At 42.6% G+C, this 22,129-nt stretch overlaps 1 protein-coding gene across 1 annotated transcript; it reads right to left on the bottom strand.

Annotated features, from left to right (window-relative positions):
• Positions 1 to 16: 16 nt before the first annotated feature.
• rspry1 (ring finger and SPRY domain containing 1) lies at positions 17 to 19,765 on the bottom strand. Its single transcript, XM_059335149.1, has 15 exons — positions 19,354 to 19,765; positions 18,220 to 18,831; positions 15,254 to 15,306; positions 13,142 to 13,254; positions 11,005 to 11,131; positions 10,749 to 10,807; positions 6,333 to 6,399; positions 5,822 to 5,953; positions 5,205 to 5,320; positions 4,951 to 5,094; positions 4,754 to 4,865; positions 4,237 to 4,339; positions 3,906 to 4,058; positions 2,889 to 2,993; positions 17 to 2,374 (listed from the first exon to the last, which is right to left on the bottom strand). Exons 2-15 carry the CDS (start codon positions 18,615 to 18,617, stop codon positions 2,278 to 2,280), a joined length of 1,779 nt encoding a protein of 592 aa, XP_059191132.1. The 5' UTR covers positions 18,618 to 18,831; positions 19,354 to 19,765; the 3' UTR covers positions 17 to 2,277.
• Between the last annotated feature and the right edge of the window lie 2,364 nt (positions 19,766 to 22,129).

Below are 22,129 nucleotides of genomic sequence, written 5' to 3'. Positions count from 1 at the left end.
AAAAACAAAAAATAAATCACATGAACATACATTTATTACAAATATCACAATCCAGGAAACAACAATTCTTCAATCACATCTTTGGGAACTCTGGGGCAAAATTCCTTTATAGATGTTTTTAAATACAACCCATATCTTATTTTTTACAATCCTGAAATTTATCTCCAATCGTAGAGACAAATAATAAGTTCTCTCACCTGCATGTACAGTATAAGGTGCTCCAGGAAATACAAGATAGCAAACAGCGATCAGACCAGCCTTTTGTCCTACTGACAGATGCATGTTACCTTTTAGAAATCTTTCCAGTATAGTCTGAACGATTTTTACAGATTCTGTTCATGCAATTTGGTGGAGTAGTAACCCTTTCATAAATAATTTGACCAAAATAAAAGCAAACTTATTCAGTTTGATTATTTTAAATGTCATTGAATATGTCTTAAATTTTACAAATAGAATTTTTCTTGAAACACCGATAACTCATATTTCGTCACCTGTTTCCAAAATACAAATGCCATTCAGTCAACCCAGAGATGCTTCAAGTAAAGGATGGACAGTAAGACAGACAGGAAGATGTAGAAATGAGAGCAGAGAGATTGCCATGTTATATAAAGCACAAAGAGGGAAAGCACATTTTCCACTGACAAATGTGTTTAGACAAGATCAATTTGGTATGCTGCGATCTGTAGAAAGTGAAACATAAATTAAAAAAATTCTGTACTGAAGCCCACACTCTTCAGATGATGTCACTGTGTTGTGGGTAGTTTCTTTTCTAATTCACATCAAATATTTCACTGCCAAACCAGGCCCAAAATGACAACATCTTAGAATGACCCGGGGATATTTAGTAAACTGATATTGAGGAATAACGATTCACTTAAACATTTCACATTTGTTTTAAGCAATTTACTGATCTGCTAATACAACACTGTCAATCAACAAAACCTGTTGTACCTCTCAACCACGTTTCTACACCAGCACCATCATCATTTATCATATAAAATGAAATCACATCTTGAGGATTGAAATTAGTCGTCTTAATACAGACACATCATGTTTGTCATTACAAACAAAAATTAAGACCTATTTACTTTGCCGCCCCTAAAGTGAGCATGGCTCACGGTGGCGCAGCTTTACAAGTTGTTGCCAAATTGTTAGCACCAATCAAGCAAACCCAGAGAAATTCAGAAGGTGGTGTAGGAAATGTAATCAAATTTTTCCCCAGTTCTCAAACATAAGCAGTTATTATTGGGGTGTTTTCATTTACAGATTAGGGTTCTGTAAATTCTAGTCTCTGTATTTATTTGTTGTGGTTGTTACATACATTATAATCTGGGGAAACAGCAACACATGAGCAAAGGCAATTAAGCACAAAAGCAGCAGGGTCAGTCCAGCTTCAAATCTGTTTCTTCTAATACAGATTCAAGTAGTTTTGCATTTCTTTAACTGGTTGTAAAACAAGAATTTTGTCATTAACGTTATTTGTTGTTTGACAGCTGATTTAATGTTGTAAACAAAAATTGAAAAATTCAACTTTTGGAATAATTCCTCAATTTTAAAGCTTTCTGACTTCTTATTTTTACCCAATGAGTTCATTTTTCCCAACTCTACCAGTGGGCAATTAATCAGTACAGACAGTGAAGCTGGCCAAAGAATAGGAGTAGACTTGACACAAGAGAATGAAAATCCTACCTTGAGAACATCAAAATTTGCATTTCTATACGCCAAGACATGAAAGTGAGAGTCATCTCAAATTTATCTGTACCATGAATTTAATACTGTACTCGTTCTTTCTGTCACCCAGCCCTTTCAGATCTGCAGACATGTGCATGACTATGATGGGATTAAATAGTAGTAGCCTCTGGGCTGAAAGCTCACGCCACAGGAAGGATGTCTGCTAACTCTACGCAGAGGAGAGGTTTGTTCCGTCTGTCATCTCGTTAAACTGTTTCTGCTCTTCTTGTCTGAAATACACACTGTTGGTAGAAAGTTAACGATTCTTGGCCCAGCTTCTGCAGTGAATTGTCAGAAGGATATAAAAGAGGAGAAAGCTTATGGGGATCCAGCTCTGGTTTATTTCCCCTCCTCTCATCTCCTCTTTTTCTTCTCTCCACCCCTCCATCGTCACCTCCTTTTACCAGAACTCTCAGTTCTGGTATCATTACAGCATTGCGGCTCCATCCTGGCAGCCCTGCTGGGTGAGAGGGGATCAGAAGAGGAGGAGGAGGAGGCTGTCGGGCTTGTGTGTCTCTCCTTCTTGGAGAAGAAGCAGGAGGTTCGTCAGGAGACATGTGCAATGAGTCTGACGCGGGTCTGGATGTCCTGGCGGCACAGAGGGCACGTTTCTAACTGTAAGGCACACTCCATACACATCCCACTGGAGGAGGAGGAGGAGGAGGAGGAGAGGGAAACAGAGAGGAAGATTCATTATCCACTCACAGCAAATACTGGCTCCTGTATTAGTCTAAGGTAAGATTTACTGAGACAAGCAAATATAGTCATTTCAAATACAGCGAGGGAAATCAGTATTTGTATCTGCTGATTTTGTGATTTTTGCTAAATTTTCCTACTGACAAATAAATGAACGGTCCATCATTTTAATGGTAGGTTTACTTTAACTGTGAGAGACAGACTATTTTCCAGAAAATCACATGGTTGGTAAGAGATCAAAAACATATTTCACTCAATGCAATTCAAATAAATGTATAACTTTTATATCATATGATTTTCAGTGTATATATTTTTAATATTCTGTCTCTGACTGTTAAAGTAAACCTACCATTGAGCAAGAATCACAACATCAGCAGGGGATCAAATACTTATTTCCCTTACTGGATGTTTAACATAAGATGCATGAATTGAACGGTGTGAATAGTTTTCTGCAGACGTACCCGTGTCCACAGGGCCGCAGCTCCGTGTCAGCCATGACATCACAACACAGCGTGCAGCAGTTGTCTCGGATGCTAACCTGCTTTAGTAAGGCCAGACGTCTGTGTCTGTAAAAACACACACAGTGGATAAATGTTCCCATTTACAGACAAGTATTAAAAGCTGTTTTCTTACTGAGGCATGTCTACATATGACGCTTTGCTCTTACTTCAATTCATGTAAATACATTTTATGGAGAATAAAACAACTCTGCAAAGCTTTGACATCTTTCAAATGGACAAGACAAAAGCCAGTAATGTATTGCAGCAGCATCGGGAATCTGAAAGCACACGACTATTATTTTACCAAGATAGTAACAGAGGCAAACATTGATGATCTGATAACATGTATATTGGTTAGTGATTTGATCCAGCATTTCTTATTTTGTTACCTAATCCACAGTCCAAACTGTTTCACAACCATCTCCATTCTAAACTCTCTGCAGCTGTAATCAAAGGCTTTCTATTCTTTTTCCAGCTATAAAAACCTTGTAATTTCTTGTAAAATACATAGATGGAACTGAAAAAAGTATTTTTGTAGTACTTTTTAATATCCCCCATGATTTAATACCAGATTCTGATAGAATTTATACTTGCATTATTGTATTAATTTCCTGTTTGTATGTCTGTCATGAGATGGGTCTGTTACTTTGTTGAACATTAGACTGTAAAGGTTTTTGAGGACATCTTACTGGTGTTAATAAAGCCCTTTAACTTTAATGTCATTACATTTACAAAAAGTGGAAAGAGCTGCCTTAATGTGGCCAACAAATTAATGAGTGATGAAAATGTTCTATGTACACTGGAGCAAGCCCAACAGATGAGTCATGTTTGTATCATGCCAGACCTACGTGTTGGACGCTGTGTGCAAACAAATGATTCACTAGTCAGAGGACGGTTGGGTAAGACAACAGATTGTATACTGCCTTTCCAAACTTTCAGGCTATTCTAGGCACTTCAAGGAGCAGCTTTATTCTTTACCTGGGTAGAATGATCTTTTCACTAGGCAGCAATGAAGCGAAATCGTTGAAGGTGCTGAACTTGACAGAAGGTGGGTGACGGAAAGGCTTGGCCCCAAAGTTAAATTCACACTGCTGGTATGACATAAAGCTGGCTGCTGCAAAGAAACCAGACCTAACAGACAGGGAGGATGAAAGATGGGGTTAATTTGAGAAAGATAAAAAAGGAAAATACACAGGAAGGAAGGAAGGAAAGAGGGAAAACAAAAGGGCAGAAAGAGAGAGGAATATTATATATATATATATATATATATAAAATGATATTTAGGAGGTGGCTGTTTCTGTGGACTTACGTGGCTGAGGAAAAGACCTGTTTCTCTGGCGGCAGCTGATGTCCATTCAGATAGAAGATCATTTGCTTCTTACTGAGGTCCAACAGGAAGCCAATGGCATCTCCTAAACAAGCCATACAAGCACAGGAATAAAGTCTTGGCACGCTGTTATTACTATTATCTGATAGTCATGTGGGAGGTGAATCAGAGCCTGAATGCTGGCGGTGACAGCAGCTTGTGGGTGCTGAAAATCACAAAGCACTCCCAAGACACTTAAAAACAATAAAGCAATTATAAAACAAATGAGTCTGACATTTAACACGTGGTGTCCCATCTCTTCTACTGTTCAGACTGATGACAAACTTTCTTTCAAGTCTGGAGTTGAGGAAAACAACAGGAAGTGTGTGTGTGTGTGTGTGTGTGTGTGTGTGTGTGTGTGTGTGTGTGTGTGTGTGTGTGTCTGTGTGTGTGTGTGTGTGTGTGTGTGTGTGTGTGTGTGTGTGTGTGTGTGTGGCGCGTGTGTGTGTGTGGTGCGTACCCTCCTTCCAGCAGGGGTGAGAGTGAGGTTTACTGCGAGCGTTGTACCAGATGAGCTGCCTGCAGCCATCGTATGCACATGAGTATTCATCGTCTCCGATCCCGTAACCCTCCTGAGACACACACATACACAACTGTCTGACTGTGGAAAGACAACATGTGGAAAAGCTGAACAGTAGAGACACTGAGGAGGAGTACATGGTTGAGGAACTTGCTGTCCTTGGTGGCCCAACCGATCTGCATCACGCCTGATGTAATGACCGTCACCTCGTAGTACCAGACGCCCGAGTCCACGCAGAACGTACAGCGCACGCTCTCAAAGGACGAGGCGTCGCATCGAGCCTGAGGAGGGGAGGTCATTTCTTAAAGTAGTCGATCTGTTACTGATCACATGTACATACAAGAATTCTGCCATATGTGGCTTTTCTCATCGACTCCACGCTCAGACTAACCTCCAGTCCAGTGGGAGAGATCTTGAGGTACTCGCTGACATCGTTGCTGTTGAGCATGGCGTTGATATTTGCCAGGTTGACCTTCTCGTAGGTGAACTGACGGCCGTCCTTCAGGACTGGATGGAGGAAGACGGAGTGAAAGAGTCTGACTTTAATGCCTCACACACACTATTATAGGAGCTCAGTCTTATACTGAGTTACTGAGGCATTTGGGTCACGGAATAACCTGGTTGACACGCCTCGCCGCGGCTGATGCTCTCATACCGTATTGAATAAATGTTCACGCTGTTCCACAACACAGTGCGTTTATTACCGTGTCATGTAAAAAAAGAAAAACATACAAACAAAATACCGGCATGATGAGTTACAGCACTACAGCGGCGGTCAAAAAAAACGTTTGCCCTTCCGGGTCAAACCCTGCACAAAAATGAACAATCACACCTATATACACCTGAGCTCCCCAGGTAACAGCATAGCGACCCCACATATAAATTGAGTGAATTACACCACAGATCAAACTCAACCAAACACATTCAGCTCCTACACACACAATTAGCTAAATGGAACAAGTGTAGCATGTAATCCTACATTAACATATAAAACATGAGGCTACTCACACAGGTTGTCGAGGCTCCACTGCGAGCAGAACCCGACCTGCCTCTTCAGGTAGTCGGGATGCTCTGCCCACGACTCCAACACAGAGAGTCTGTTGCTGATACACGACTCAGACACCGTCAGTTTGTTCTCACCTGAGGGCAAGAACGTGCATCAGGCATGTGTATTAGAACACTCGTCCAAATCTCTAAATAAAGCGGAGTCAGATATAAAAGCACCTGCTTTGAAATATGTCTTTGGAAACTTATGTAGGAGAGGATTAAATGTTGAGGCCAGTTCGACTCAGGAGGATTTAAATGCTTCAGCACCACAATTTTGTTTCTGTGTCTCTACCTCACAGTACAATACTTCATATATAAAAGCAACAAACAGAGAGGTAGTGTTTGCTGAACATGCCTTTTGCCATGGCAACACTAGTCTCTTTCTGTCTCATCTTAGTATTCTTTTATAGGAAGTCACTGATTTTCACATAAGTCATCATCAATCTGAATTATGAACAGAAGGTGAACGTACTGGTCTGGGAGAACTTCTCCAGAGCGATGAGAGCAAACAGCATGACAGTCGGGTGGGCCTCGGAGCTCTGGAGGGAGATTCACAGAAAAGAAAAGATCATTAGTTTGTGTACAAGTAAATGTTATTGTCAAGGTCAAACAAATCTCCCCAAAAGAGAGCACAAACAAACAAAACAATACATACTTTACTACTCCTCCAAGAATCGCCACCTTATCGTGGTGGAGGGGTTTGTGTGCCTCAGTGATCCTGGGAGCTGTGTTGTCGGGAGCAATAGCTCCTGGTAGGGTCTCCCATGGCAAAGTGGTCTCAGGGGAGGGGCCAGACTAAGAGCGATTCAAAGACCCTTATGAAGCGGGACCATTTAAAACAGTGCACCTCGCCCGGCACGGGTAAACCGGGGCCCCCTCCTGGAGCCAGACCCGGGAGGGGAGCACGCAGGCGAGCGTCTGGTGGCCGGGCCGTTGTCCACGGGGCCCGGCCGGGCTCAGCCCGAAGAGACTACGTGGACCCGCCGACCTGTGGGCCCACCACCCGCAGACTCAGGCATAAGGGTCGGGTGCACAGAGAGTCGGGCGGCAGGCAAAGGCGGGGACCTGGGCGTGCTGACCCCCGGCTCCAGCGGCTAGCTCTGGGGACGTGGAACGTCACCTCGCTGGCGGGGAAGGAGCCCGAGCTTGTGCGGGAGGTGGAGCGTTACCAGCTAGAAATAGTTGGGCTCACCTCCACGCATAGCTTGGGCTCTGGAACCAAACTCCTGGAGAGAGGCTGGACTCTCTCCTTTTCCGGAGTTGCCCAGGGTGAGAGGCGCCGGGCGGGTGTGGGGATACTCACAAGCCCCCGGCTGAGCGCCGCTGTGTTGGAGTTCTCCCCGAGGAACGAGAGGGTCGCCTCCTTGCGGCTGCAAGTCGCAGGGAGAAGGTCTCTGACTGTTGTTTGTGCTTATGCACCAAACAGCAGTTCGGAGTACCCGGCCTTCTTGGAGTCTCTGGGTGGTGTCCTGGAAGGGGTACCATCTGGGGACTCTATTGTTCTTCTGGGAGACTTCAACGCTCACGTGGGTAACGATGATGGTACCTGGAGGGGGGTGATTGGGAGGAACGGCCTGCCCGATCTAAACCCGAGTGGTGTTCTGTTATTGGACTTCTGTGCTAGTCACGGATTGTCCATAACGAACACCATGTTCGAGCATAGAGTTGTTCATAAGTGTACCTGGTACCAGAGCACTCTAGGCCAAAGATCGATGATCGATTTTATTATCGTATCGTCTGATCTGCGGCCGCATGTTTTGGACACTCGGGTGAAGAGAGGAGCAGAGCTGTCAACTGATCACCACCTGGTGGTGAGTTGGATCAGGTGGCGGGGGAGGATGCTAGACAGACCTGGCAAACCCAAACGCGTAGTGAGGGTGAACTGGGAACGTCTGGCAGAGGCCCCTGTCTGCAGGGTCTTCAACTCACGCCTCCGGAAGAATTTCTCCAACATCCCGGGTGAGGCTGGGGACATGGAGTCCGAATGGGCCATGTTCAAAGCCTCAATTGTTGACGCGGCTGGTAGGAGCTGTGGCCTGAAGGCCGTCGGTGCCTGTCGTGGCGGCAACCCAAGAACCCGCTGGTGGACACCAGCGGTGAGGGAGGCCGTCAAGCTGAAGAAGGAGGCCTTTCGGTCTTGGCTGGCCGAGGGGTCTCTGGAATCAGCAGACAGGTACCGTTCGGCCAGAAGGGCTGCAGCTGCGGCAGTCGCTGAAGCAAAAACTCGGGTATGGGAGGAATTCGGGGAGGCCATGGAGGAGGACTTTCGGTCGGCCTCAAAGAGGTTCTGGAAAACCGTCAGGCGACTCAGGAAGGGAAAGCAGGGCTTGGCCCAAGCTGTGTTCAGCGGGGGAGGAGACCTGCTGACCCGACCTGGGGATGTCCTTAGACGGTGGAAAGAACACTTTGAGGAACTCCTTAATCCAGCCAAAACGTCCTCCGTAGAGGAGGCAGAGTCTGAAGACTCAGGGGAAGACTCATCAATATCCCTGGCCGAGGTCGCTGAGGTAGTTAAAAAGCTGCCCGGCGGCAAGGCGCCAGGGTTGGATGAGATTCGCCCTGAGATGCTGAAGGCTCTGGACATTGTTGGGTTGTCATGGTTGACACGCCTCTTCAGTGTCGCGTGGAGGTCTGGGACAGTGCCTGTGGATTGGCAGACCGGGGTGGTGGTTCCCATTTTCAAAAAGGGGGACCGGAGGGTGTGTTCCAATTACCGTGGAATTACACTTCTCAGCCTCCCCGGGAAAGTCTACTCCAGGGTGCTGGAAAGGAGGCTCCGGCCGATTGTCGAACCGCAGATTCAGGAGGAACAATGCAGCTTTCGTCCTGGCCGTGGAACAGCGGACCAGCTCTTTACCCTTGCGAGGCTTCTGGAGGGGGCATGGGAGTTTGCCCATCCAGTCTACATGTGTTTTGTGGATTTGGAGAAGGCTTATGACCGTGTCCCTCGGGGAGTCTTGTGGGGGGTACTGCGGGAGTATGGGGTACCGGGCTCGTTGCTACGAGCTATCCGGTCCCTATATAACCAAAGTGAGAGCAGTGTCCACATACTCGGCACAACGTCAAACACGTTCCCGGTGGGTGTTGGCCTCCGCCAGGGTTGCCCCTTGTCTCCGATTCTGTTCGTGGTCTTCATGGACAGGATCTCAAGGTGCAGCCGGGGGGAGGAAGGGATCCTGTTTGGTGACCTCAGAATTGCATCTCTGCTTTTTGCAGATGATGTGGTTCTTTTGGCCTCATCAAGCCGGGACCTCCAGCACTCACTGGGGCGGTTTGCAGCCGAGTGTGAAGCGGTTGGGATGAGAGTCAGCACCTCCAAGTCTGAGGCCATGGTTCTCTGCCGGAAAACGGTGGACTGCCCCCTCTGGGTGGGGAGAGAGGTACTGCCTCAAGCGAAGGAGTTCAAGTATCTCGGGGTCTTGTTCACGAGTGAGGGTAGAATGGAGCGTGAGATGGACAGGCGGTTTGGTGCAGCGTCAGCAGTGATGCGGGCGTTGTACCGGACCGTCGTGGTGAAGAAGGAGCTGAGCCTGAAGGCAAAGCTCTCGATTTACCGGTCCATCTACGTTCCAACCCTCACCTATGGTCATGAGCTCTGGGTAGTGACCGAAAGAATGAGATCGCGGGTACAAGCGGCCGAAATGAGCTTCCTCCGTAGGGTGGCTGGGCTCAGCCTTAGAGATAGGGTGAGGAGCTCAGACATCCGGAGGGAGCTCGGAGTAGAGCCGCTGCTCCTTCGCGTCGAAAGGAGCCAGTTGAGGTGGTTTGGGCATCTGGTAAGGATGCCTCCCGGGCGCCTCCCGTTAGAGGTGTTCCGGGCACGTCCAACTGGTAGGAGGCCCCGGGGAAGACCCAGAACACGGTGGAGGGATTATATCTCTCGCCTGGCCTGGGAACGCCTCGGGGTCCCCCAGGAGGAGCTGGACGTTGTGGCTGGGGAGAGGGGCGCCTGGAATGCCCTGCTTAGCCTGCTGCCCCCGCGACCCGGCCCCGGATAAGCGGACGAGAATGGATGGATGGATGGCTATGCCTTCACAGTGAGCAGGCCTCCAAGGACCAGTGTTAGATGAAAAAATATGTGGTTTACATGAAACAATTTCCCAATGACTTTACTTAATAGACTGGGAAACTCTCACCAAGCTTCCTTTCCAGACTCTCGAATACTCAAATACTGTATATATAAACTCACATTCAAATGCATACGTGTTAGCTCTAGCATCTCAGAAGTCACTGACAGTCAATAAAATGTTTCAACAAAAAATACTTTCCTTACTCACTTGCTGTTTTTATTCAAAGTGCTACACACTCATTGTATTGAACATCATATCAAAGAATATTGTCAGAGGCAGAAATCAAAGGATTTCCCTGCAGAGCTGGACGAGCTGCAGGGTGTTTTTCCATTTAGATGTTTCTATTGCTTTTTGTTGGATCAGTATGAAACAGTAATTGCACAATTGACTCCCCATAGCTCTGACAAAGCACATCAAACAGTGAGGTTCTTATCTGACAGATTACAAAAGCAATTTGAGAAGTAGGGATAGTGCAGGAAAAAAACCCAGAAACACCTGGATGGGCATGAAATGTTTTCCTTAACGCCCTCCAATTCCACAAATTTAAAAACCAGCCTGGCTGTCCAGCAAATGTTGGACTTCCCATCATAAGTTAATTCTAAGCATACTGATTACACAGAGTAAGCATGTCCTCTAATCTTTAAATAGCATACAGCAGGACACAACACACTGTTGTTGTCTAGCTTTTTGTCAATGGAAAAGTAGCTTATCACAAGTGATGAAATATCCATGGATAACATGCCAAAACACGTACGTGTGTGTGTGTGTGTGTGTGTGTGTGTGTGTGTGTGTGTGTGTGTGTGTGTGTGTACTCTCACCAGGCTCTCTAGAAGGTACTCAAGGGTTCCAGGGCTCAACAATCCAATACTAGCAGGACCTAAAATAGAGAAAAAGAAAGGGACTTACATTACCCACAGACAAACCTTTAATTTAGGAGTTACTGCAGTCCTTCAAGCTGTTGACAATAAGCGTGAATGTCATAGTTCAAAGCCAACAACTGCCAGTGGAAGCAGTGCAGAGCAAGACTATTGACTTAAGGATTAAAAATATCACAGGTGTAAATGTGGACCATACCAGCCAGTTTCTCTGCCAGGCATCCCAGGACAGCTGTAGTGTTCCTGTGTTTGGCAGGGTTCAGAGCGTCCTGTCGGGCTACAGCCGAACTCAGACTCAACATGTCAGACAGTTTCTGAAGAGCATCCTGGAGAGAGGAGATGGACCAATCACACCAAGGAAAGTCATGTACACTCAGTTTTTACCAACCAATCCAACATTTGGAGGATGGAGTGATAAACTATTGCAATTTTAGTCACACTGGCTGTCATTTATCAAACGAGCGCAGATCTGAGCGTATATTTATGTTTATATATGACAGGGTCCACGTGTGATTAATCAAATGATCGTATCTCGCCAATCACAGCGTGAGAATGATCAGCTGTTGATAAATGTGGCGGCTGGAAACAAGAGTCATTTAAATACCACGCCCCGATTCAGAAGGCTCGCCTCGAGGGTTGGCGACACCAAAGGGCGCAATACGGTCAAAAAGAGGATTTTTTCCCCTAAAGTCAGCTTTATTAACAAAGCACACTGTTATACGCACTTACACACAAGTACTTTTAGTTATATACTCAAACAAGTTCGGTGAAGATTTAACATTTGGAGCACAGACTTAAAAGTTTTCACAGCTTTTTAGTTGCAGCCAGGAGGTAAACAAAATTTTCCAAAAGAGATAGTGAAACGCTGACGTCCAACAGCTGCAACAGAGTAAACTGGTTTTGTTTGGCAACATAAAAAGTGAAAAGGAAGGAAATCAGTGGTGCTGTCAGCAGAGTAGCAGAGGAGCATTAAACTCCTGGTGAGGTTGGAATAGCCGATTTAATTAATATCCAAATATTGTTGTTATTATTATGATGGAGAGATATTATTCACTTCTTTACATTAAGTGATAATTATGTCCATTCAGAGGAGCGTGTGGCGGCGCTGATTGGAAATGTTTCTATTCGGGCATCAACGGTGGTGAAGGAGACGCTGACGCTCCAGCTGGGTAATAATAATAATAATATTAATAATAACGGTAAATAGCAGAAGACAACAACATTTTATAGACTCTGCTAGTATTCAGTTTAAAGAATATCACAGTCGCAAGGTGTATTTATTTTTAATCAGTTTTTTAGTGATAAGCCTAAAAATGATTTGGTTTGTCAACATTAAAAACAAAACACCACAGAGTTTTATCAGCTCCAGTAATCGATACAATAGTCTAAGATCAATTCTCAGACTCAAACCTGCGTAACGAGCTGAGAGCAGACTGAGATCTGATCGTACCCTCCGCTCACGTCCACATTGATAAATACCAACCCTAGTGTAGAAATGATCGTACGCCCACTTTACGCTCAATTTCTGTCGTACACTCGTTTGATAAATGAGGGCCAATGTTTCCAAATCTACATGTGCATGCACATCCAACTGCACCCCCTCAAAAAGGTCAAAATATAAGGTGATAAAGTCAAGTGTAGGAAAGATACATTCCCTGGACCAAGAGCTGGAGAAACAGCAGACCACACGTAAATCAAATTAAGTTAATTAACAGGGACACAGTGTCACTGATGCAGCACAAACCAGGATCAGACACTATCATCCAACTGCTGAGCTGCAGTGCCAGGAGTTTCATACTTTCAAGTCCAGTCTGTGCTACTTATACACACCACCTGCAGCCAAGGATTGTCACAAGAGCAGTTTTTTTTTATAGCCGCTGTGTGTTTGAAGCTTTACATTTTAAACCTGCAAAGTATGTTTTGTTAGGTGAAGCAGATTTTTGTTGAATACTGGAAAGAGTACAGAGTTCATACTGTTCAGTGTCATTGTATGTCCTTTGTCCTCAGGTTACTTTGGAGCAGGAGGCAGGGGGTCCTAACCAGATTTTATTTGTCCAAAGGGGAAAAAGGAGGGGGTGGAAAGCAGAGGACGAAGACCTGAGTCTCTAGTGTAGATACACACAATCACCAAAATAGAGAAAAAGTCATGGGAAAGAGGAAGAGAAAGATTGATTTTCTGATTATACTGCAGTCACAAACACAGGGGCCACTGTTGAGATGACATCTTTTACACCTCAGGCTTTGTTCAGTTATGGGGTTAGAAATCTCAAGGTTACGGGGTCATAAGTTATTATCCAATTAACTGTCTTTTTGTCATACACACACAGGCCACTAACCTTTGTAGGCAGGGGACACTCATCCAATAGAAGGGTAATCACTGCTGGGCCAAGCGGATCATCCAATGGGATCACTCGAATCAGTGACTGGACAACCTCGAGCCAACCATCATCTGAGGGACAAGAGAGGAAAAAATTGTATTCGACACTCACCGGATTTATTTTATACAACTATTCAGATGTTTCTCCTCCTTGTTGGAGTTTAGGGATATCACGAGAAGCGATACTTTGGAAGTTGGTTACTAAACTCTGAAAACGTGACATTACTTGTTTTTCTACACTACTGCTGATACTGTATGGAACAGAGGATGTTACCAATGTGATTAAGGTTCCATTAGTTCTTACCAACTGCCATAGACGGTATGAAACACCTGGATGTCATTGAACTCTGGCGGTCAGGAAGAATAAAACAAAATAAGAGTCGTGGACGTATCAAGGTTCTATACATTTTGGATGATTTTCAGAGTTCATTAAATTGGGTCTTGAGAATCGTGGAATGTCACCGGTATATTATGAGACGACAACATTCCTGGTATCACAACATCCCTAGTCGGTCTGGCTCCCTTGTCTTCTATTACAACACGACAAACTTCATCCAAAAAGACAGGAACTGTCATTATTAGTTCCAATAAACCAGATAACTCAAAGATAATTGAACTGTGCTGGAATCACTTTGTGAGACAGGCCCATGAATTATGAGAATCAGATGGACCATAAACACTTAAACATCCATTTCCTGTCCATTAGATGACTCAGTAAGAAACTCTCTCTCTCTCTCTAACACTATCACAAAAAACCCAGCCAACTGGCTGATGAATAATGTAACATGGCACATGTCAAACAGAAAGTGACTGGCTGGCTGACTGACTTGCTGCTTGGCTGCCTTCAGGGTTCAGCGTCTGCAAGCTAATATCAGACTTGGCTGTTGTCGAGCCACACAACACCACGCCATGTGAGCATCAAACACCATATGTGCAAACACAAGAATTCAAAGGCTACAGCATAATCATACACACAAACACTAGCAGCATGAGCGCATCATTCGCCATATGCACAAGAAAGCACACACAACTCACCAAAAACACACACAAGCTGAAGCTTCAATCCAAAACACAAATCCAAATAAAAATCAGACCTATAAATCAAACTAAGAATAAAGCAATTCTTTTATACTTGCTAACACTGGCTGAACAAAACTAGAAAACATATAAATCTTGAACATACAAAATAAAATAATATTTCAATCATATTAAGACACAGTTCAAATAATCAGGACCACCATGTAAGCTGTGATAAACACATCATGTCTGACCACGTCCCATCCCCAGGTGATGAACACCTCGGCCAGCGGCTCTGCTGGAGAAATGCTGTGGCAACAGAATGACTGGAGGACTGCAGGCAGCAGACAGGTGGAGTTGCAGCCCTCTTTAATCATCTCCCTTCAGACATAACTAGCATCATTTAGACCTCACTCAAATCCACACATCTTCTTTGTGTCAGATTTAAACATTCTGGTCCTCAAAGCTGTTCTACAGAACAATCCACACAAACTAAATGCTTCCAACTTTTGAACAACACCCTTCAAAATATTAAAACATATGTAAATATCATGAAATGAATAGTCTAACTGAGGTGTCAAAGAGGATAAATAGGAAGAGGACTGCAACTGTCTGCTGCTTACAAAGCTACTGTAATATCACCGCCTCAGCAGTTCTCCTAAACAACCCACCGGCTCAGCCTGAGGGGGATGGGACAGCATGCTCAGACGGGACCTGCTTCAATTCCTGGGACTTCTCACACAAGTTGTGGAAAAGATAAATGACCTAAAGCTGCAATCAAGTGGACAGTTTCATTTCAATCTGAAGAAACTTTGTCTGAAGAATCACGCATGTAACTAAGAGTCAACTAAGAAATGGTTTTGTCGATCAAACTGCCGTTTCTGAGTTGAGTTAATGTTTATACCTTTTCCCATTTCATAACCAGTGATCCTCTCCTTCCAAACTCACCAAACATCCCTTTGCTTCACACATACCACACTGTTTTCTGTATTCTGTAGCAGCTTTATAACTTCAGTGTTTACTACAAATGTGAGTGTTTCCATGTTTTCCTTACCTGTCTCTGCCATCTCGTGCAAAGTGATCATGGAGTAAGGAGGTTCTTGGTCACTGAAAAACAAAAGTTTGAATAAGACATGTGACAATAGCCTGTTTCTCACATCTTTTTCATTTTACCTGAATACTATACTGCACACTAAAAACTGCTCTATATTTGTGATATCTGCATTTATTTTTGTGCTTCCTTTACACAAATGAAGTTGGTGTTCCTCAAAGTATTCAACCAGCAAATAAGCTTTCTGAGCCTGCGATCACTGCATCTGAAATACTCTTAACAAATAATGAATGCCTTTAGAAATTAAGGCAAGCATAAAATATTGTTTGTGATAATGCTGCTATTACTTGTTGCTTGTAGCTGACAGCCACAACTTCAGCCAACTTGATCCTCAGATTCCCAACCCAGTAATACTCTCACTTAATTTTTATCGTCAACACGTGAAACTGTTTTAGTTGAAACTAATCTTGGAAATCAGCATGAATGTTTCATACACACCTGCAAAACAACAAATTTAAAATGATATATAATGGAGATTATGATTTTTTTTTGCCTAAAGCTGGTGCAGATGCACGTGGGTCTCTCTGTGGGTGGGACTTTTTTCTGCACGAACTCATGAAATACAACTTCACACTATGCCAGAACATGAGAGATGCTCTTGTGGTGAGGTTCATGGAGAGGAGAATGAAAAAGCTTTCTTTTTAAAAAAGGTAGGCAAGAAAAAAATAAGGTTTCTATAAACAGACTCCACAACCTGTAATTCACATGAAGCCATTTCAGCATTTATAGTTTTCATGTCAATTAGATATCCCCTAAACTATCCACATATTTTGTTCGTTGTCAAAGCCAACCAAATCCATGCTGATGAAAGAAATGAAAACCCTAAAGGGTCACGATGAACAGCTTTTCTCCAAAGAGGATGACAGCTCAGTGGAAGAGGAGCAGAAGGATAAAGTGCTTCTGCATCCGGGCAGGCAACACAAATCTTGCTTCATCATTGCAGCAAGCAGGAAGGAAACACGGTACATAGAGAAAACTGACTTGCACAAAGTCCTTACTACCTTCTTGAAGCAGCGTGATATAGATCAAAAACCTGCGGCCGATTCTTGGACACTTAGTGCCGTTAAAATCACCTCTGCAGAAGAGGAGTAAGGTTTTTCGTAACAATTTCCCTTACAGGATTAATAAATAACTTTCCATCTACAGATAAAATAGAAATAATTCAACTAGTCGGAGAACGCAGACCTCCACCAAGGCCAAGCTCTATCTTGCAATGTTAATGACATTAAAAAAAACATTTGTGTATCTGCCCCTACACTCTTCTACCAAGCTTCATGAAAATCAGGACAGAAGGTTTTTACTTATCCTGATGACAAACAGACAAACAAAACAGAAAACACAACCGCGTCAGTGGATGTAACAAACAGAACTGTCGTTATATTAGAGAGAAGTCTGGGTATAGTTCTGTTTGTTGCATTGTGTTAGTTCAGGTGAATAGATTCCAAGGTTATTTATGTTATCCAGATTGCCATTTTGTGAAATTACTGCTTTATTCATGAATCGTCTGCAGTAAAAGAACAATAGATTCCCCAGTTACGCTTTTCAATCACCACAACCAAAAACATACACTCTAGTTTAGACTGATGTCAGGTAAAGACAGAGGAAGTCTTAGTCTAAGTAGAAGTGTGATTTGTGAAGGGATTTTACCTCTTTGCTGATGATCTGCAGTAAAAATATCCAAGAGTGAAAAGGTGAAATTAACGTATAAATATTTTTTGCTGTTAACAGCTGCACATTTTGCAGAAGCCCAGTATGGAGAGCGTCTCTAACAGCATCATGGCAGTGTGCCTACCACACTCCACAATAGATGAATATAATGATATATTAATTATAATTTTGTATTTGGGCAAACATAATATAGATATTTAAAAATTTGGTTTGCAGGCTGTATAATTACTAATTTTCCTAAATAAACACTACAAACAAAGTGAACGTAGAACATGTGTTATTTTCCCTGTAGGATTTTGGTAACACTTTAATTACCACTATTTAAACTTTATAAACAGTAAAATAATAATTAAATGTTTTATAATACACTACAATTTAGTCATATGTAGCTATAACATCATTTTTAATGTTTATTAATGTACAGTTTTGTCAACAATTACAACTTCTATAAAGACTTATTATAGTATTTTATTATATTTATATATTATGTCTTACAGCAGTCTCCACTTAGGATGCCCATTGAATGAGTAAATTAATTGTTGACAAATATATTAATAAACACTTCTATAAATACATTAATAAACACTTATATCTACTTCTAATTACAGTACAGTGAGTGACAAACCCAATTGCTTTATGTTTATCAACTTTATGGATGCTAACTAGGGGGACTTAGTAAAGAATTACTGATTTCTGCACTAGATTGTACTGTGTTGTTTCTTCCAAATAAAAGACAGAGGCTTTAGTCATCTCAAAGGCATGACTTCATGAATGTGTGCCCACCACTCCTTTAGAGTTGTGCATGCAGTGTGTGTGTGTGTGTGTTCATGACAACACAACGACTTCATGTGATGCTTCTGCTGGAACATCTATGATTTGCTTCCTGATTCTACTGAGAACGAGTTTGATTAGCTGAAAAAACTGCAACTCTCATGTTAATACATATCTCAATTTATGAAAACAAAGAATGGGATCAAGAAGAGCCAAAAGTGCTGAGCCAACACCTTGTAAAGATGCAAGTAAACCGTGTTTATTTTTAAGGGCACTACAGCTGCTCCACTGTTATTACTACTTTAGGTGCTTAGGTATCTACGTCGAAATGACAATAGTTTTTTGCCATTGTTGTCTTAACTCACAACAGACAGCATTATCGAAAATATAGAAAACTAATTTGAAAACTGTACGGACAACTCTTATTATCATCTTTATCTTAGTAATATCATTATTCTTATCATGCTTACTTGTCTACAAGTGTCCTGATGACAGCCAATGTGTCCAGCACCAGGCCATCCACATTCTGTTTCTTCCGTCTCGGCTCATGAGGCCCTCGCCCTCTGCGTGGCGGCCTGACTGGGTCCCTGGGTCGACTGCTCCGTGCCTCCACGACATCACCACCAACACTCGTACCATGATCCACTCGCCTAGCTTGTCCTCGGGTTGCCCTTGTCGTCCCGTGATGATGGTCCTCCACGTCACTATCCTCTCGGCACACACAGCTGTTACCCATGGTTCCAGTACCGGAGACCACACTGGCAAGGGTCTCCCAGAATGGAGAAAGGGAGTTTGAGGAGGAAAGGAAGAGCAGAACCTGTGCAAGGCTCCTGCAAGCACAAAAAGTGATCCAGGTGGCTACTATCATATCATTTGGAGAGCTTGGTTTTGGGGTATTCTTGTCCCAGTGGGCTGGGTGGGGTCAGCGTGAATGATCATACTGTTGCCAAATAGAGCTGTGGGATTGGTTTGGGAGTAGTAATGTCTAGTTAAATGAACCAAGAGTGGTCAGACGAGGCAATTAATAAAGCTCTGAACATCATAGGAAGCCAAGGGCCAGACCTCATCCAGGGCTTGCATGGCTGTGGAAACAACACAAAAGTGAAAGAAAAAGGTGAAATTCTGAAGTTTAATCTGTCATAAAAGTATATCCAAGAGTTGAGCAGCTGACCATGTTCTGCCAGCAGCAAAGCTTAAAGCCAGCTGGGGTTACACAACACGAGAGAACTGTGTCAAGCTTTAAGTTAATAAAACAGTGAAAACAAGAAAGACAATAAATATTGATTTCTTAGCTGTTTATATGTTTAGCTAAGTAGCTGTTATACGATGTCAAGCGTTAACTGTGTCGATCTGCAGCTGTGCTGCTTCTGTAGACAACCACAGTATATCAACAATCAGTTCTTCGGGTACTACATTACTGAGACCATTTGTTATTGTTTAAATACAAGAGGTTTTCAGTTAGCTGGCTAGCAAGCTAGCCACCCACTGAGCAGGTATTGTAATATTAGCAGCTCCAAATGAAAACCAAGTCTCACTAACTCGCAGTCATTATTTTGTTAATAAACTATAACGGTTAAACTGTATTATCTGGAACGCACACTTACGTTGATACCACCTGAAAGACAGCAGCGTCCAAACTGAGCCGAGCCAGACCGAAGTAGTTCACCAAACAGAAAGCTAACTAGCCAGCTTGCTGTGTTGTAGCTAAGCAGCTAGCTGTTAGCCGGCTAGCCGGACACTCCTCTGGTCCTACTGTCAAACTACACCAGGCGGCTAACTAAGTAGCATCGAGCTACGCTACGCGTGGTACTGAAGAACCGGGGAAGTCTAGAGGGACATTTACTAAACTGTCTGTGTTCATCAACACGCCGAGGCTGAACTCTTAAACACACACTCATACGACGGTCAGCTAACACGTCGGATACATCTTTACGACGCTACACCGCTAGCTGTTGGCTAAGTTCCGTAGCGTTTCCAGCTAAAGGTTGGCCATCATCATCATCATCATCATCAGCTGGCTGAGGAGGAGGAGGAGGAGGAGGAGGAGGTTTCTGCTCAACGTCAACACACTAAACACCGCGGTTAACCCTTCTTCTTTTTAAAGAAAATATCCCTTTCTCTCTTTGGCTCATTATCCATATGTATGACGACATGTTAAATCTGAATCTTTCTATTTTTGAGGTGAATTATATTCCCAACCCAACACATCATGTTGTTTTATGATGGCCAGTAGCAAGATTAAAAGCAACAAGTTATAACAAAAATGTATTACTTCGTCACACGTTAAACGTTAAAATACGTTTAACGTATTTATTATTACGTATTATTATTTTAACACGTTAAAATAATCGCCTAAGTCATTTTTTTGTCAAAATTGTTTTGTTTTTTCCTAAATCATCTCCTCATAGCCACCTATGGTAAAATCACCTACATCCTCAGTTGATCAGATCATGTGATTTTACTCCTTTAAGACAATGGCCTATGTCAAATGTGTGACTTAATAGGATTTATTATGCCTAAACCAAAATAAAATGTGACTTAGGCAATTTTTTGAACATGCCTTTGTGACTTAAGCATGATATGGTAACACTTTATTTTGAAGGTGTCTACATAAGAGTGGCATGAGGGTGTCATGAACATGACATTGGATGTGTCACGAACATTAATGACACTTTGAAGTAACATTAATGCTCATGATACTTGTCATGTCATGTTTCTGACAGGCTTGTGTCACTCTTATGTAGACACCTTCAAAATAAAGTGTAACCATATCTTGCTTTAGTTACATAATTTACACACAGTGTTATTACTATGCCAAAAGCGATCCTTTGTTACATCCTTTTTGAGTGAAATGATCAAGTTTTTTGTGTTTCCTGCAAAACTTGAAAAAATTAGTTAGGCGATTATTTTAACAGGGTGACTATATCCCTACATCATGTTGTTTTATGATAGCCAATAGCAAGAATAAAAGCAACAAGTTATAACAAAAAAAAATTATTACATTAGGCTACATTACAAGTAATGTTTTCATAAAGTAGTTATATAAAGCTACAGTGGCAGCACGGGCAATTTAAACACGTGTCCTACTAAAATTTTAATGTAAGAAAATAAAACACCAACAAAAATAGAAAGCACGTGAATGCCATAAGCGACCAGATAACCCGAAGCCATACTTTCCTACAGTTATTGAACGCAATCTTCAGACGTCACATGATAATAAAAAATGTTTCTAAAAAAACTCAGTATGTCTGAAATAACGTTCAAGACAAGTGAAATAATCCACGTTAAAGTGAACCTGTAAAGTATGTGGTGTCATATTATAATATTTGAATCTATATTTGTATAGGAATCATACAATCCCACTGATGGTCTAGAACAATGCAATAAAAAATAAATATATTAACTAGCAGGTAGTATTTTAATTATTACCCAACAAGTACTTCACAGGGAATTTAAAGATCAAAGTATCAAGACATTCATTTTCTCAGGTCTACAATGTGCCACTAAAATAAAGACAAATGAGTTTATTGGTTCTCAGCAAGGTCACATTTATTAACTGTAAGGTGTTTAATGTTGGAGACTATGACAGAGGGTAACTGTAACTCATATATGTGGCTATTTAATATAATATTATTATTTAAAATAAGTCATCCACAATATGCAGTAACAAATATGACAGACAAAAAACAAATGAAAACTATTTTTTTCCCTTTCAACACAGTCAAGAAATTAAAACCGAAACATATCGATTAGCCAAGAAGTGGCTAAGCTCCAAAATAAAGAATTATTTATGAATGAATTTAAAAAAACACCACAGAATTTACTCCCTTACATCAAGCCAATCATGCATTCAGATGGTGTGCTGTAAATTGGGACAGTCATGCACTCTGCCTCGGTCCAGGGCAGTGTTCAGGGAGTTGTCACGATACATCCCACTCTTGCTCATGTCTTCAGTGAATCTTTGGGATTTGGGATGGTAAGAACACGGCGCGCTTTCAAAGGTTGGAGGGAGAAGCCCATAGTCACGAGAAGTGGTCCTGTACAAGGGATTCTGGGGCTTTGTCCAAGGCGTTGGCGGTACATCTTTAGCTTTTGGAGTCATCATGCAGGAGAAAACTGGGTTTCCAGGGTTGGCACATGGTTTTGTATCTTCTAGCTGCTGTTCTTGAGAGGATGACATCATCACAGGGCCTATAAAAAAGAAACATATATAGTAATGTACAAGCTTCAGCTTTATGAATGCAAATAGTAATCAAAACCAAGGTTATTCTGGATAACTATGTCTACAGAAAAAAATACTAATGCAGAGGTTCTCTCTCATTTTGTATGCTCAAAATTAACATCACATAGGCCAAATGCATGACATAGATGAGTGATTGG

This window comes from Centropristis striata, chromosome 6 (genome assembly GCF_030273125.1).
Source record: "Centropristis striata isolate RG_2023a ecotype Rhode Island chromosome 6, C.striata_1.0, whole genome shotgun sequence".
NCBI classification, from domain to species: Eukaryota; Metazoa; Chordata; class Actinopteri; order Perciformes; family Serranidae; genus Centropristis; species Centropristis striata.
Note: the sequence above shows the minus strand (reverse complement) of the source record. Positions and strands in the feature narration are given on the sequence as shown.